Source organism: Verticillium dahliae, genomic scaffold (genome assembly GCF_000150675.1).
Source record: "Verticillium dahliae VdLs.17 supercont1.5 genomic scaffold, whole genome shotgun sequence".
NCBI lineage: Eukaryota > Fungi > Ascomycota > Sordariomycetes > Glomerellales > Plectosphaerellaceae > Verticillium > Verticillium dahliae.
This window is the reverse complement of record NW_009276938.1, coordinates 1,707,539-1,721,977: the sequence shown is the minus strand read 5'-3', so window position 1 is coordinate 1,721,977 and position 14,439 is coordinate 1,707,539. Positions and strand designations below refer to the sequence as shown.

Sequence of the window (14,439 nt, the reverse complement as noted above, 5' to 3'; positions counted from 1 at the left end):
CGTGCGAGCATCGAAACAGTCACTACGACGATCGCAGGGCAGGATAGATCGGGGCCGTCCTACGCAGACATTGCCCGGATGCCACAGGCCGGCCAACTCAGCAACACGAGGCAGGCTACCATGACAACGCCACCGACGCCAATAGACATGGTCTTCTGCACGATCGACACATCCAGGATGGAGGACGAACAAGGTGAACAGCTCACACCGGGCGCTATTCGTACCCTTACGGAAGGCGAGGTCAGGGTGGACCAAAGCCAATCCAAGTGGCGTTGCCTGGCCGTGACCAAGGACCCGAAGAAGCCTCGAATCAGAATTGCCTGCAGAAACGAGCAGGAGCACGCCATGGTGAAACAACTGGTGGAAGCCAAGCTGCCTCGAGGAGCTAGGATGCTGCGAGACGAACTCTATCCTGTCAAAGTCGACTACGTGAGCCGCATGGTGGTCTTGGATGAGGCGAACACCATCCGCAGTGGGGCCGCGGAGGAGATTGGCAAAGAAAACGACGTACAAGTTGCGAAAGTAGGCTGGCTAAGTAACAGGGACGTCCCGAAGGCATACGGCTCAATGGTTATGTACCTCACGAAGAGAGCGGACGCGGAAAGGCTACTCGCGGAGGGCTACGCCTATGCGGGAGGACAATCTGGGAGGACCAAGGTCTTCGAATCTCGTCCTCGCCTCGACCAGTGCTACAACTGTCAACAGATGGGCCGCGGCCATAAAGCTCACCAGTGCGACCGACCCCAGGTGTGCGGGAAATGTGCCAAGGAGGGGCACCACCACAGTGCCTGCACTGAGACTATCCTCAAGTGTGTTCCCTGCGGAGGTCCCCATGCATCTTTCAGCAGAAACTGCAAGAAGCTCTACCCATCTTTGAATGAGTAGTACGCTCCGTATGATCCAACTCAATGTGCGAAAACGCGGCGAGGTTCACGAGAGCCTCATGAACGACGAGGACATTCAGGACGTAGCGGTGCTGGCGATCCAGGAACCACAGGCACGGATGATCAAAGGACGGCTGTTGACGACGCCGATGGGACATCACAGATGGACAAAGATGGTCCCACCAACGATTGGGGAAGGACGATGGGCGATCCGAAGCATGCTTTGGGTAAGGAAGGATTTGGAGGCTGAACAGGTGCGGATAGAGTCTCCGGACATGACAGCAGCATTGTTGCGGCTTCCAGGGAAACTGGTACTGGTGGTGTCCGTGTACGTGCAGGGGATGGACACCCAGGCATTACAGGAAGCGTGCAACACCATACGTAGAGCGGTCGCGGACGCCAGGAGAGCCGCAGGAGAGGTGGTGGACGTGGTCATTGCGGGCGACTTCAATCGCCACGATCAACTATGGGGAGGAGACGACGTGTCTCCGGTACGACAGGGTGAAGCCGACAACATCATCGACCTGATGAACGAGCTCTCCCTCTGCAGCATGCTCCCGAGGGGCACGAAGACTTGGCAAGGCGGGGACCACGAGTCGACAATCGACCTGGTGCTGGTATCAGAAGACCTAGCTGCGGCCATGATCAAGTGTACGACGAACGGAACAGAGCACGGGTCGGACCACCGCACCATCGAAACGATTTTTGATGTATCAGTGCCGGCCCCGAAAATCCAGGACCGACCTCTGTACAAGAACGCGCCATGGAATGAAATCAACACTCGAATTTCCACTGCACTCGAGACAGCCCCGATGGAAGGCACGGTCCAAGAGAAGACGGACAGACTCATGTCAGTGGTGCTGGAAGCAGTACAGGCCTTGACACCAAAAGCCAAACCATCGCCACACGCGAAGCGGTGGTGGACGGCGGATCTTACGCAGCTCCGCCACATCCACACACATTGGAGGAACCGGGCGAGGGCAGCGAGACGGGCAGGACGGAACGATGAAGCACTGGAGAACACGGCCAAGGGAGCAGCGAAACAATACCACGGTGCCATTCGACAACAGAAGAAAACCCATTGGAACGACTTTCTGGCCGACAACGACAACATCTGGAAGGCCGCCAAGTATCTCAAGTCGGGCGACGACGCGGCATTCGGCAAGGTGCCGCAGCTTGTAAAGGCTGATGGCACACGGACGACCAACGGCAAAGAGCAAGCGGAAGAATTGCTTACGACTTTCTTCCCGCCCCCACCAGAGCACATCGAAGAGGAGGGTGAGAGGCCGCAGCGCGAATCGGCTGTCACCATGCCTGACATCACGATGGAAGAAGTCGAGCGCCGGCTTTTCGCGACGAAATCGTGGAAAGCACCCGGTGAGGACGGGTTGCCGGCGATGGTCTGGAAACAGATTTGGCCAGCCGTCAAGCACAGTGTCCTTGCGATTTTCCGCGCATCGCTAGAGGAAGGAGTACTCCCCGACCAATGGAGGCATGCCAAGATCATCCCGCTCAAGAAGCCCGGCAAAGGAGACTACACCATCGCCAAGGCTTGGAGGCCCATCTCGCTCCTCGCCACGCTCGGCAAGGTTCTCGAGTCGGTTGTTGCGGAGAGGATATCCCATGCAGTCGAAACCCATGGGCTGTTGCCCACGAACCACTTCGGGGCCCGCAAACAGAGGTCAGCAGAACAAGCGTTGGTGTTGCTGCAAGAACAAATCTACGCAGCATGGAGAAATCGTTGGGTGGTCAGCCTCGTGAGCTTCGATGTGAAGGGAGCATACAATGGAGTATGCAAAGAGAGACTCATTCAGAGAATGAGAGCGAGGGGCCTCCCAGAAGATTTGCTCCGTTGGGTAGAGGCATTCTGCTCCGATCGGACGGCGACAATTCAGGTCAACGGCCAAGCATCAGAGGTCCGGACCCTGCCTCAGGCTGGACTACCGCAAGGATCGCCACTGTCACCGATCCTGTTTCTGTTCTTCAACGCCGACCTTGTACAACAGAAGATCAACTGCTATGGAGGAGCTATAGCCTTTGTCGACGACTTCACATCCTGGGTCGCTGGACCAACCACGCAAGACAACCGTAAAGGGATCGAGGCGATCATCGAGAAGGCACTGGACTGGGAGCAGAGAAGCGGGGCGACTTTCGAAGCGGACAAGACGGCGGTCATCCACTTCACCCGATGGGCCAAAAGGTCCGATTCGGAACCTTTCACTATCAAGGGCCAAACAGTCAAACCCAAACAGCATGTCAAGATCCTCGGCGTGATCATGGACATTGGACTCAGATACAGGGAACACATTGCAAGAGTTGCGACCAAGGGACTAGAGGCTGCGATGGAGCTGAAACGACTGAGAGGATTGACCCCGGCGACAGCACGGCAGCTATTCACGGCCACCGTGGCCCCAGTGGTGGACTATGCCTCTAACGTCTGGAGGCACCGATGCAAAGACCGGACGGCAGCAGCAATCTATCGCGTCCAAAAGGTCGGAGCGCAGGCAATTATTGGAGCGTTCGTCACGATAGCCACAAGCGTAGCAGAAGCGGAGGCTCACATCGCCAGTGCACCAGAGCGATTCACGAGAAGGGCCATCAAGCTATGGACAGATCTCCACGCATTGCCTGAGACCAACCCGCTTCGAAAACTGACCTCTCGCATAAAGAAGTTCAGGCGCTTCCACCGCTCACCATTTTTCCAACTGGCAACTTCGCTCAACGAAATTCCAATGGAGGACCTGGAAACAATCAACCCATTCACACTGCCGCCGTGGATGGAAAGAGTGCAGACCGTCACTGAATGGAACGACGAGGATGCAACACTGACGCGGGTCGATGAGGAGGCCACGGTGCGCATCGCTGTGAGCAGCTCGGCACGAAACGAGGTGGTCGGCGTCGGTGGAACCGTCAAGGGGCCAGGGACGAGGCTCGAGACGTTTTCCTTCACCCACGGCATGAGGACCGATCAGAACCCATTTTCCGGAGAACTGGTAGCGGCAGCATACGCGTTGCGATTTCTGCCGCAGCTGAGGGGGCAGACCGTGACGCTACTGACAAGCAACAAAGCCGCGGTGCTGACACTTCGAAACCCCCAACAACAGTCTGGACAAGAGTACGTTCGCTGCATCTACGAGGCGATCACCCGACTGCGAGAAACCGGGAACACCATCTCAGTCGTGTGGCTTCCGAGCCATCTCGACGACGACCTCCTGAAGAAAGCGAAAGGAGAAGCACGCAAGGCCAGCCGAGATGGCGCCTTGCCTGAAAAACAGTTCCCAAAGATGCGATCCACCACCCTCAACGCTGCAAGGCGCAAACTACGTGTGGAAAGACGACTACCAGATAATGTTGGAAAACTCTCGAAGGAAGTCGACATAGCACTACCCGGCAAGCACACTCGAGAACTATATGATAACCTTTCCTGGATGGAGGCGAGCATGCTGGCCCAGCTCAGGACAGGCATGGCGAGACTGAACGCCTCACTTTTCCGAATCAGGGCAGTAGCTTCAGCCCAATGCGCATGCGGACAAGCGAGAGAGACGGTGGAGCACTTTCTCCTCCGATGCACACGATGGGCAACACAACGAGCCGAGACACTCATGCGCCCTGGCACACAAAGAGACAACATCTCCTTCCATTTGGGAGGTAAGACGACATCAGATGGTGATGATTGGAAGCCGGACATGAAAGCAGTCCGAGCTACGATACGCTTTGCGAAGGCCACGGGCCGACTGGAGAACGTGTGATCCCTTGCGGGGGCCTAACACACCAAAACCCCCCCTTCTTCTACTAACCGAACCTAACACCCACACCTCGTGTCAACAACAGTAAGCGCCGCTTCAGTCGCCGTAGATAGGACTCTGAACACTTGAAGAATAGCCTTCAAGCAGCTTGCCAATACAATCTAAACCCCACGAGAAACCGGCGGCAAGACAGAAGACGAGAAAGCAAGAGCGGAAAGATGACCTATTATGGGCTTGGGAGATTCGGACAGACTAGAGGAAGCGACCGTGTACAATAGCAAATAGTGCCTTATTGGCTCTAGGCCACCAGGCGTAATAAACTTGTGTGTGTGTGTGTGTGTATATGGTTACATAATCGGGATGTAGACTCCGAAGTGTTAGAAGTCAGTAGAGCCTTCAGTGACTGGAAATGAAGGATAAAGATGGCCGTCCCAGGCATGCTGCAGGATCCAATCTCTTTCTTCCTATTTCCCGTGATCATTGGAACTTATTATCTATCTATTTACCCACAAGATGGCCTTTTTATCCGCCAAGTGGCTTCTCATTGCCTCCAGCCAGCGCCTCCGCCGATCATCACACGCCGTATCAGTCGTGGACCAGAAAACCTATGTTTTTGGTGGCGAGTTGGTGCCCCGCGAGCCCATCGATAATCAAATAGACATAATCGATGTCGAAAACGAAAATGGTAGGAAGAGGTCCATGCAACGTCCTGCCTTTGCTAAGCGATCAGTCAACCCGACCGTGAAGACAATTCCCGCACCGGCAGAGGCTCCTATCCCACGCGTCGGCAGCCCCAGCGCCACAATCAATGGCAGTATCTGGATATTCTCTGGCCGCGGAGGGATTGAAATGAAACCCGTCGAAGAACAGGGTGCGCTGTGGCGTTACGAAGCAGGCGCTGCCAACTGGAGCTCGGTCAAGCCCGCCGATCCAGCCGCGCCGTATCCTGCGGGGCGCAGCTATCATTGCGTGGCCTCAGATGGCAAAAGCAAACTCTTCGTTCACTCTGGGTGTCCAGAGACTGGACGACTAGCGGATCTCTGGATGTTCGACACCGAGGAGAGGACTTGGTCAGAATTGCCATCAGCGCCCGCGCCATCTAGAGGTGGTGCCTCCATCGCATACGCCGACGGCAAACTATATCGAGTCAACGGTTTCGATGGCATCAATGAACAGGGGGGCTCTCTGGATGTTTTTGACATTCCCTCACTTTCATGGAACACCATTTCCTACAATCCAGACAACATGGAAGGTCCAGAAGCCAGAAGCGTTGGAACCTTGCTACCAGTTATGATACATGGCAATGTCCACCTAATCACAATGTTCGGGGAGCGGGATCCCAGTGCACTTGGGCATGCAGGTGCCGGCAAAATGTTGCCTGATGCTTGGGCTTGGGACATTAGGGAAAGAAAATGGCAGAAGTTGAAAATACCAGGTCAAATCCCAGAGCCACGTGGTTGGTTCGACGCCGATGTGGTCAGGGGCGGAGACAGAAATGAGTCCATCATTGTGCATGGGGGGCTGAACGAGAATAATGAAAGACTAGGTGATATTTGGAAGCTGGGTTTTGACTAGAATCCGTTTCCGACCAGGCAGAAGATAGCAAGGCACTTCTACCAGGAGCCCGGGTGATATCATGGAACCCTTGGTCCATCTTAACATGACGGTGAGGAGCTCTGAGAGCTTTGAGGAGCCAGACAAATTGACTTACTTGTAGCTTATGGGACAGTGTGCGGAGTACAAATCGAAGGTGATTGGTGGGGTTTGTAAGCAGATCTGAGGTATACTCCATCGTGAATCATGACTCACAGGTGTTGTATGGAGGGAACCTGTGAACATGAACTACGCTCGCCACGTAGACTCCCGTCGTTCGCATTGTACTAACCGCGCAAATTTCATTGACACTCCGCAGCTCAGACACCCATTGCTTCAGCTTCTACCCATATCTTGATGAAGCTCCCTCAAGCGGCTGTCATCATGAAGTCTGCGCATTCGACCCCCACAGCTCTCGTCATTATCGATGTCCAGCAGGCTTTCAAACATCCAACATACTGGGGTGCGCATCGTAGCAACCCTTTATTCGAAAACAACATTGCCGCGCTCCTCAGCGCCGCGCGGGCCCATAACGAGGCTCAGGCCAAAATCGACAAGCCTCAGCCCGTCTTGATCGTCCACATCCACCATCATTCCACCAGTCCAGGTTCAGCCCTGCACCCATCGGCGAAGGTTCCGGGAACTGACATACTCGCTATTGAACCAATGGAATACGTCAATCCGCTTTCTTCAGAGCCGGTTCTGGTGAAATATGTGAACTCCGGCTTCATTGGAACCGACCTGGAGGCTCGTCTGCGTGCTTTTGGCGCCGGCCAGCTCATTGTGACTGGCCTGACAACAGACCACTGCGTCAACACTACTGTCCGCATGGCAGCCAATCTGCAGGTGCTGGGCGATCAGGGTGGTCCAGATGGAACCGGGGAGGGAGTTCATGGAATCATCGTGGCCGATGATGCTACGGCTACACACCCAAGAGCTAGCTTCGATGCGGAGACGGTGCATGCTGTTACGCTTGCCAGTTTAGACGGGGAATTCGCGCAAGTACGGAACACGAAAGAGGTGATCGCGACTGTTTTTGGCTCACGGTAGACATGATGATCCACTCGGTATACTCATCCAGCGGCGCATACAGTGCCCTAATCAAGGAAAGGATTGCGACCCAAGCGCGCTCCTCTTGATGATACAATGTTAAAAGGATTATGACGCCCTACAGTTTTCGCTTCGTAGCGCATACTTCCTGTAATATTCCCATGTCGACTCTTAAGTAACCACGAAAATGTGCCAGCAAGGAGGAACAGAACGTGGATTGTGGCACACATGAAGCGGGAGTTGTGGTCACGGAAGAATCCGTTGCATGCCCCTTGGCATTCGGTTCCCGCCTGTCGATCGCCCCTCTCCGTGATTTTCACCTTGTCACCCTCGAGAAACCCCCTTTCATTTCGTCACATCGGTCCTACTCGATCGGCCATCGGCGCGACTGACAGACCAGGGGGCACGCAATGCCGGCGGGGACCGGGGACTACCACGGCATGCTGCTGGCCAAGTCCATGAGCGTCAAAAGCTCAAATTCAGTATGCGCCAAGCGGCCAGCTTCTTGGGTTAACCACTCCATCTATAATCTATCTAAATTTTTTGCTAGTCAACAATGCAAGAGAATCAAATGATACGTCGGCTTGGAGCCCAGAGTCACACTGTCCCGTTAACAGCTGTAGCATCACTATCGTGTGCCTCTCTTCCGCAATGCCAACCTGACGGCCTCGGGCCGAACCTACCCTTGTCCCCAGGTTCTTCAGGCGTTCAAGCCTGCAAGCCACTATGCTTGCAACGGCTTTTGAGCTGCGGGGAAGAATCTGGGGCTTTGCACGTGTGATCCAGACCTCAACGCCCAGGGTATGTGGGGTAGGTCATTTGTCTGCCCAGTGAGGGGATCATGACCAGCATTGAACCCCCTAAACCGGGTTATGTGCCGTGCTTTTCTGCCCCTCGCATGCACGGGTGGCGCCTCTGAACCTGGAGCGATGCAACCCGAAGTCCTGAACTACAGAATCATCCAGCATAAGCGCCGGAGTACGTCCAAATGAGGCGCTCACGGCCGCATGTTGCTCGTCGAAGAGCCCAGGTGGCTTTCCATGGGCTGCGCCTGTAAACAACAGCTCGGCCCTTCTACTGACGAGCGATCCACGAACCGAGAGTCTTTTCCCCAACTCAGTCTTCGGCAACGTGCATTGACAGACCTTTCTGGCCTTGCGGCTCCAGCCGGCGATGTGGTTTCCCGCTCTGGGACCCCAGGTCATTCTGGCTACTATAGTCGACTCTTGAGCAAATACGCCGGCCCGCCATGGACTCGGGCTTCGGCCGCCATGTTTCTCTAGTGGCATCCGAGAAAGGCCCGACTTTATAGGAAGCGTTGCAACTGCTTGCTGTGTGGAGATAGCCTCATGCGATGTATCCGTCCTGTGCTATTTCCAACTGGTATGGAGACTAGGTCGGCTCATCGTAACGGCTTCGTTCAAGCACTTCTATAAATTGCCACGTTCTCTCTAACTTCAAGGTTTGAAATCCATCCTTCCGCAGATCAGCAATCCCATCACGGTTCTACGCTCTCGGCTCGGTATCAATTCAATATGAGGTTCTCATCCATTCTGTCGTTTGGCGGCCTGGCCATCCAGTCCGTCTCTGGTCTCCCCGGAACTCTCGAGAAGAGGGTCAACGTTGATCAGTGGATCCAGCAGGAGCTGCCCATTGCCCGGGCCCAGCTTCTGTGCAACATTGGCCCCAACGGCTGCAACTCTGCCGGTGTCGCCTCGGGTCTCGTTATCGCCTCGCCCAGCAAGTCGGACCCTGACTGTATGTCCCAAAAGACCTGCCCCGAAGACAAGATGAGACAAACTGACAGTTCCCCTTAGACTTCTTCCACTGGACTCGCGATGCTGGTCTTGTCTTCAAGGCCATCATTGACCTGTTCGTCGAGAACTACGATGCGGGTCTCCAGCAGAACATCCAGAACTTCATTGTCGGCCAGGCCAAGCTGCAGACTGTGAACAATCCCTCCGGCAGCTTCTCGAGCGGCGCCGGTCTTGGCGAGGCCAAGTATCTCGCCAACGGAGCACAGTTCACCGGTGACTGGGGCCGCCCCCAGCGCGACGGCCCGGCTCTTCGCGCCATCGCCCTGATTAAGTACTCCAAGTGGCTCATTGCCAACGGCTACACCTCGACCGCCAACACCGTCGTCTGGCCCATCATCAGGAATGACCTGGCTTACGTCACTCAGTACTGGAACCAGACCGGTTTCGACCTGTGGGAGGAGGTTCAGGGCTCGTCCTTCTTCACCATCGCCTCCCAGCACCGCTCCCTCGTTGAGGGTGCTGCTCTCGCCCAGCAGCTCGGCCAGACCTGCAACGGCTGCGCCGGCATCGCTCCCCAGATCCTCTGCTTCCAGCAGCGCTTCTGGAACCCTTCTCAGGGCTACGTCATCTCCAACATCAACGGTGGCAGCTACCGCAACGGCAAGGATGCCAACTCCATCCTCACCTCCATCCACAACTTCGACCCTGTCCTCGGCTGCGACGCTTCCACCTTCCAGCCCTGCAGTGACCGTGCTCTGTCGAACCACAAGGTGGTGACCGACTCTTTCCGATCCATCTACGGCATCAACAACGGCAAGGGCCAGGGCCAAGCCGTCGCCGTTGGCCGCTACCCCGAGGACTCGTACTATGGCGGTCAGCCTTGGTACCTCAACACCTTCGCCGCGGCTGAGCAGCTGTACGACGCCATTTACGTCTGGAAGCGCAGCAGCTCCATCAGCGTCACCTCGGTCTCGCTTCCCTTCTTCCAGGCTCTGATCCCCGGCATCTCCACCGGCACCTACGCTTCCACCTCCTCGACCTACACTTCGATCCTCTCCGCCGTCAAGGCCTACGCTGACGGCTACGTTGATGTCGCCGCCACCTACATCCCCGGCAGTGGCAACATTGCCGAGCAGTACAACCGCAATACGGGCCAGCCCCTCTCTGCCCGCGATCTCACCTGGTCGTACGCCTCGTTCCTGACCGTCGCTCAGCGTCGCCGCGAGGTTGTTGGTCTCGGCTGGGCCAACTCTGCCGCCAGCGTCGTCCCCAACACCTGCTTCGCGACCTCCGTCCAGGGCTCGTACACCAGCGCCACCGCGACCAGCTTCCCGGCCAACCAGACTCCCGCCACCGGAGCCCCGACCGGCACTGCCACCACGGCTACCGCCCCGGCTGCCACCACCACGGCCGCCTGCGTCCCCCCCGTCAACGTTGACATCACCTTCAACGCCCGCGTCGTAACCCAGTTCGGCCAGACCGTCAAGATTGTCGGCAACATTCCTCAGCTCGGCAACTGGAACACGGCCAACGCCATCTCCCTGAGCGCCTCCCAGTACACCTCATCCAACCCCGTGTGGAGCGGCACCCTGAGCCTGCCCGCTGGCCAGGCCATCCAGTACAAGTACATCAACGTTGCCTCCAACGGCGCCGTCACTTGGGAGAGGGACCCCAACCGCTCCTACAGCATCCCTTCGGCCTGCGGCACCACCAGCGCCACCAGGACCGACTCCTGGCAGGCTTAAGTCGACTCTCCTTCGTTGGTCAGTCGATACATTGGAGGGTTAAGGAGGGCAGAGTGGTCAAGTTTGGCCCGGCTTTCTTTGACACTCAAACCGCAATCGCCTCTACAATCGCGCATTTTAGAGGATGGGCGGCCATGGTGGCGAAGTTAGCATATATACCTGGCATTGGACAGCATGAATCGGATAGGGAATGAGCGAATGAAAGAAAAGACAGTACATACGCATAGAACCAGATACATATTGACGATAATAAATTTCGATTCTTGTTTTCTAGATCTTTTCGATGCTTCCTCTGAAAACCTGATGTGACTACGACTGTCCAAGAGTGGGGAGGGGGGTCCAACTTGCTCGATCAGTAGTCGCTGCGCGACGATGGATGAACCCTTGCCTAGGCCCAGCGACGAGCTGGAACCCGAAAGCCTAATACCGTCATCTTTGTGTGAGCGAGCTCTCTCGCCCTCGGTCCATTAGCTTCTTCGGCCCTGGCTCGGATCTTTTTAAGCAGGTCCGGGGCCACGGGCCTGATCGGGAAGGTGTACGTGGGTTCGCCTTCGAGGTTGGGAAAGGGGCTGCAAGTTTCGTGGCCCGGATATTTCTCCGCACTGCAACTGAACAGAAAGTTCGTCCACATGACAATGCGGCGAACCGTCGAGGTATAGGTCCGAGCTGGTTGATCCGCAAAAACGATCCGTAAGACGATGGCGATGCTTTTGTCGGCGCGCGCGAGGTCATAGATGCCGCCGAGTGCTGTCAGGCCGCATAACAGACGCTCCCTTCTGGCGACGACGCCGGCTTTCTGGCAGGACTTGTGGGAGCGCAGTCGTTTCAAATCCGTTCGGATGGGTCCGAGCAAGCGTCCGAGGATGTCAGTACGATACACCACGACCTGTTCTACGTATGTGAGCAAAGAAGGCTGAGCCCAGGTGAGCGACAACATACCGAGGACGCTTGGTGGAAGGAGGAAGTTCACGCCTCGACAGTCCGTCCTCTCATGACCGTCACTGAAAAAGATATTCCCGTTTTCGTGAACTTCGATATCCCAAGCCAACATCAAGCATGTCTGTGCGAACAACCCCTCCTGAGCAAGGTGCCAAGAAATAGTGAGATGAATCGGAAGAGCCTTTGCCATCGCAGGTTTGAACCATCGACTCACGATCAGAGGAGTATGCCAGTGACGGAGAGGTCCCAGTAGATCGTACATTTCTGCTACCTTCAAGAGTGCAAGTAGTTTCTCCTGATCAATATTCACAAGAGCTTGTCTCCTGCAATCTGTGGCTTCACAGATCAGATCGCTGCTCGCCTCCTCGCCCATATGCAGACACCTCAAAATAATGAGAAGAGGCTCAGGGTCATCAGCAGATAGGCGAACCTCCCACCGCCTGCCCCTGTCGGCAGGTCTGGACTCTTTGAAAGGGCCAGTCAGCATCGCCCGGAATACTGCAGAGGACGAGATAAGTCGGTGAGATTCGACCATGGCCATGACACCAGCCTGCCCTATGATGAGGGTCAAGTCACTCCTTGAGCTGAAGGACGAAAACGAAGGGACATCGCTGTTGGATGTACTGAGACTCAGTATCGTAGAGTCTGTCATATTGGATGTCGCTGTTGATGCCAAGTTGGTCCACATTGGCTGGTGGATATTGTGTCCAGTGAGCTTTCGATGCACAGGCGGCAGACAATTTGAAGATGCGTAGTTGAAATAAAAGAAACGCCAACAGAACTTCATATGGCGTGCTTGTCATAGAATTCCAGGAATAAGGTTGCGGCCAACCTTGACAGCAGCCGCGACTTAGCGCCACCAAGGTACGAAAGTGATCATAGCGTGACGTCGACAACATAGAGTCCATTGGAGTAAGAACGCCTGTCATTTGAGTCCGCTAAAAGTCGCTGTAAAAGTACACGCAATCCATCACCTCTGTGCATCGGCGGGTTTCAGCTCCATCATGTCTAGCCACTCCATGGCGAACGCCGTCACAATCTTGGTCCAGTCCCTCACGGTCGGCATGTCAAGATGGTCCCCATCATCGTTCATCGTGTGCCACACAGACGGGAATGGCGTCGGAATCAGGTGCAAGATAGGAACACCCTTTGCCATGAAGGGCTCGTGATCATCGCCGACGAACCCGCCGCGGAGCTCCTTAGAGTTCAGCTCACCATCGGGCAGGAAAGGTGCATTGGGTTTGGACTCGAGGAGACGGAGTTTGCGCATGCGGTTTTCGATAGAAGCTAGGTTCTGGTAGGCCCAGTGGGTTGGCGTAAAGTAGGAGGGGATGGAGGGGTTGGCGGCGCCGAGGAGATCAAGCAAGACGAATACACTGATTTGGTCCAAGGGGTTCTTGTAGAAAGACATGGCCGGATTAGGATTTTCCCATTCGGTGGCGAGGGACCTGGGGGACCATGTTAGTCAGTTAACAGCACATGTCACAAAAACACGCAACGTACCGTGATCCGTAGAGAGAATCGGTGTCAGTCCAGGACACGAACGCTTCCTCGCCGTCGAGCAGAAGAATCTGAATGCCCATGTCCATGGCGGGGGTGCCACCACTCTCACCGAGGCCGACCATCTCGTCCTGCATCTTCGTGATGTAGGGATCAATGTAGCGCGCGACGTGCATCAGCATGGCACATGGCGCAGCGCTGTCGGTGGCGCCGATGAAGCCGTCAGGTTTGATCTTGCTGTCATAGTGGGCGACGAGGGTCAGCCAGTTGGTCTGGCCGGGCTTCGTCCAGGGCGGTTCTCTCCGGATAATGAGGTTCTGGAACGGAATGTCCTTGTTGCCAGTGGCAGGGGTTTTCCCGGTCGAGTTTTGCCATTGAATGGACCACTTGGGCAGCTGCGTCTTGAAGAAGTTGACAAAGTGCGCCTGGGTCTTGACCTGACCCGGCGTGCCGGGCACACGAGGAATGAGGATGGGGGCGAGAAGTGCGCCGTTTTTGGGGTCTAGCTCGTCGTCGCTCGATGTGATGTTGCGTAACCAGTCATCGTCGAGCGGCTGATAAGCGAGCACGGTAGACGCGAGGAAGACGATGTGAAGGAGGATGAGGATGATGGCCTGAGGTGATGAGAGTCCTCTTGCCATGGTGGTTGTGGGTCAGAGTACTGGGCTCTCCTCTCCTAGGCTTTCATGCTGCGAAAGGGTGTGCTGAAGTGGCCGTAGATGACGTCTGCCCTGATGAGATAGTCGTTGATTAGTGAGTGGGAGCGAAGGTTTCGCTCTTTGTTCTCGACGGAGGCTTCACTCTCATCAAGAAAAGAGTCGTGTCAACTTGGCGACGGACGTGATTGATCCAGGGGGTTATACGCTAATCCGAATCGGGTACTCGCAGGAACAGTGCGACGTTTCACAGAGCCAGACGCTGGCAGGTGCTCCCGTCTGGAGAGGTTTGCCTGGCTTCGCATGGGCTTGCCGCCTGACGGAGGACAAGAACCGGGGAAGCACTGCCCAGCATACAGTTAGCTTGATAAAGTAAGGCACCGAGGTGGGTTTAAGTGCCAACCTGACGTCAGGAACACGTCTCGGAAGCGAAATGTCCACTGGGTACTTCGTTCCACCATACCTACATCAACACCAGACAAGACCATCGCGACAGTCCTGCCCTTCTAGCCGCCTTCATTATTTAAGCTTGGCACATGGTGTAAAACAAAATTCAAGAAGCACAAGGC

The 14,439-nt window shown here is 55.7% G+C and overlaps 5 protein-coding genes across 5 annotated transcripts; 3 read left to right on the top strand and 2 right to left on the bottom strand.

Moving 5' to 3' along the window:
* Positions 1 to 5,143: 5,143 nt before the first annotated feature.
* Positions 5,144 to 6,205, top strand: VDAG_03531 (kelch repeat protein; the record flags this gene model as incomplete). The annotated part of the gene is made up of 1 exon (XM_009657396.1): positions 5,144 to 6,205. One exon carries the CDS (start codon positions 5,144 to 5,146, stop codon positions 6,203 to 6,205), a length of 1,062 nt encoding a protein of 353 aa, XP_009655691.1.
* Positions 6,206 to 6,461: 256 nt separating this feature from the next.
* VDAG_03530 (isochorismatase hydrolase) lies at positions 6,462 to 7,395 on the top strand. The gene has a single exon (XM_009657395.1). It carries the CDS (start codon positions 6,581 to 6,583, stop codon positions 7,271 to 7,273), a length of 693 nt encoding a protein of 230 aa, XP_009655690.1. The 5' UTR covers positions 6,462 to 6,580; the 3' UTR covers positions 7,274 to 7,395.
* A 738-nt stretch (positions 7,396 to 8,133) lies between these two features.
* VDAG_03529 (uncharacterized protein) lies at positions 8,134 to 8,478 on the bottom strand (the record flags this gene model as incomplete). Its single annotated transcript, XM_009657394.1, has 1 exon — positions 8,134 to 8,478. One exon carries the CDS (start codon positions 8,476 to 8,478, stop codon positions 8,134 to 8,136), a length of 345 nt encoding a protein of 114 aa, XP_009655689.1.
* A 330-nt stretch (positions 8,479 to 8,808) lies between these two features.
* On the top strand, positions 8,809 to 10,775 carry VDAG_03528 (glucoamylase; the record flags this gene model as incomplete). The annotated part of the gene is made up of 2 exons (XM_009657393.1): positions 8,809 to 9,031; positions 9,091 to 10,775. 2 exons carry the CDS (start codon positions 8,809 to 8,811, stop codon positions 10,773 to 10,775), a joined length of 1,908 nt encoding a protein of 635 aa, XP_009655688.1.
* Positions 10,776 to 12,467: 1,692 nt separating this feature from the next.
* On the bottom strand, positions 12,468 to 13,855 carry VDAG_03527 (glutaminyl-peptide cyclotransferase; the record flags this gene model as incomplete). Its single annotated transcript, XM_009657392.1, has 2 exons — positions 12,468 to 13,162; positions 13,218 to 13,855. 2 exons carry the CDS (start codon positions 13,853 to 13,855, stop codon positions 12,685 to 12,687), a joined length of 1,116 nt encoding a protein of 371 aa, XP_009655687.1. The 3' UTR covers positions 12,468 to 12,684.
* Positions 13,856 to 14,439: the final 584 nt, after the last annotated feature.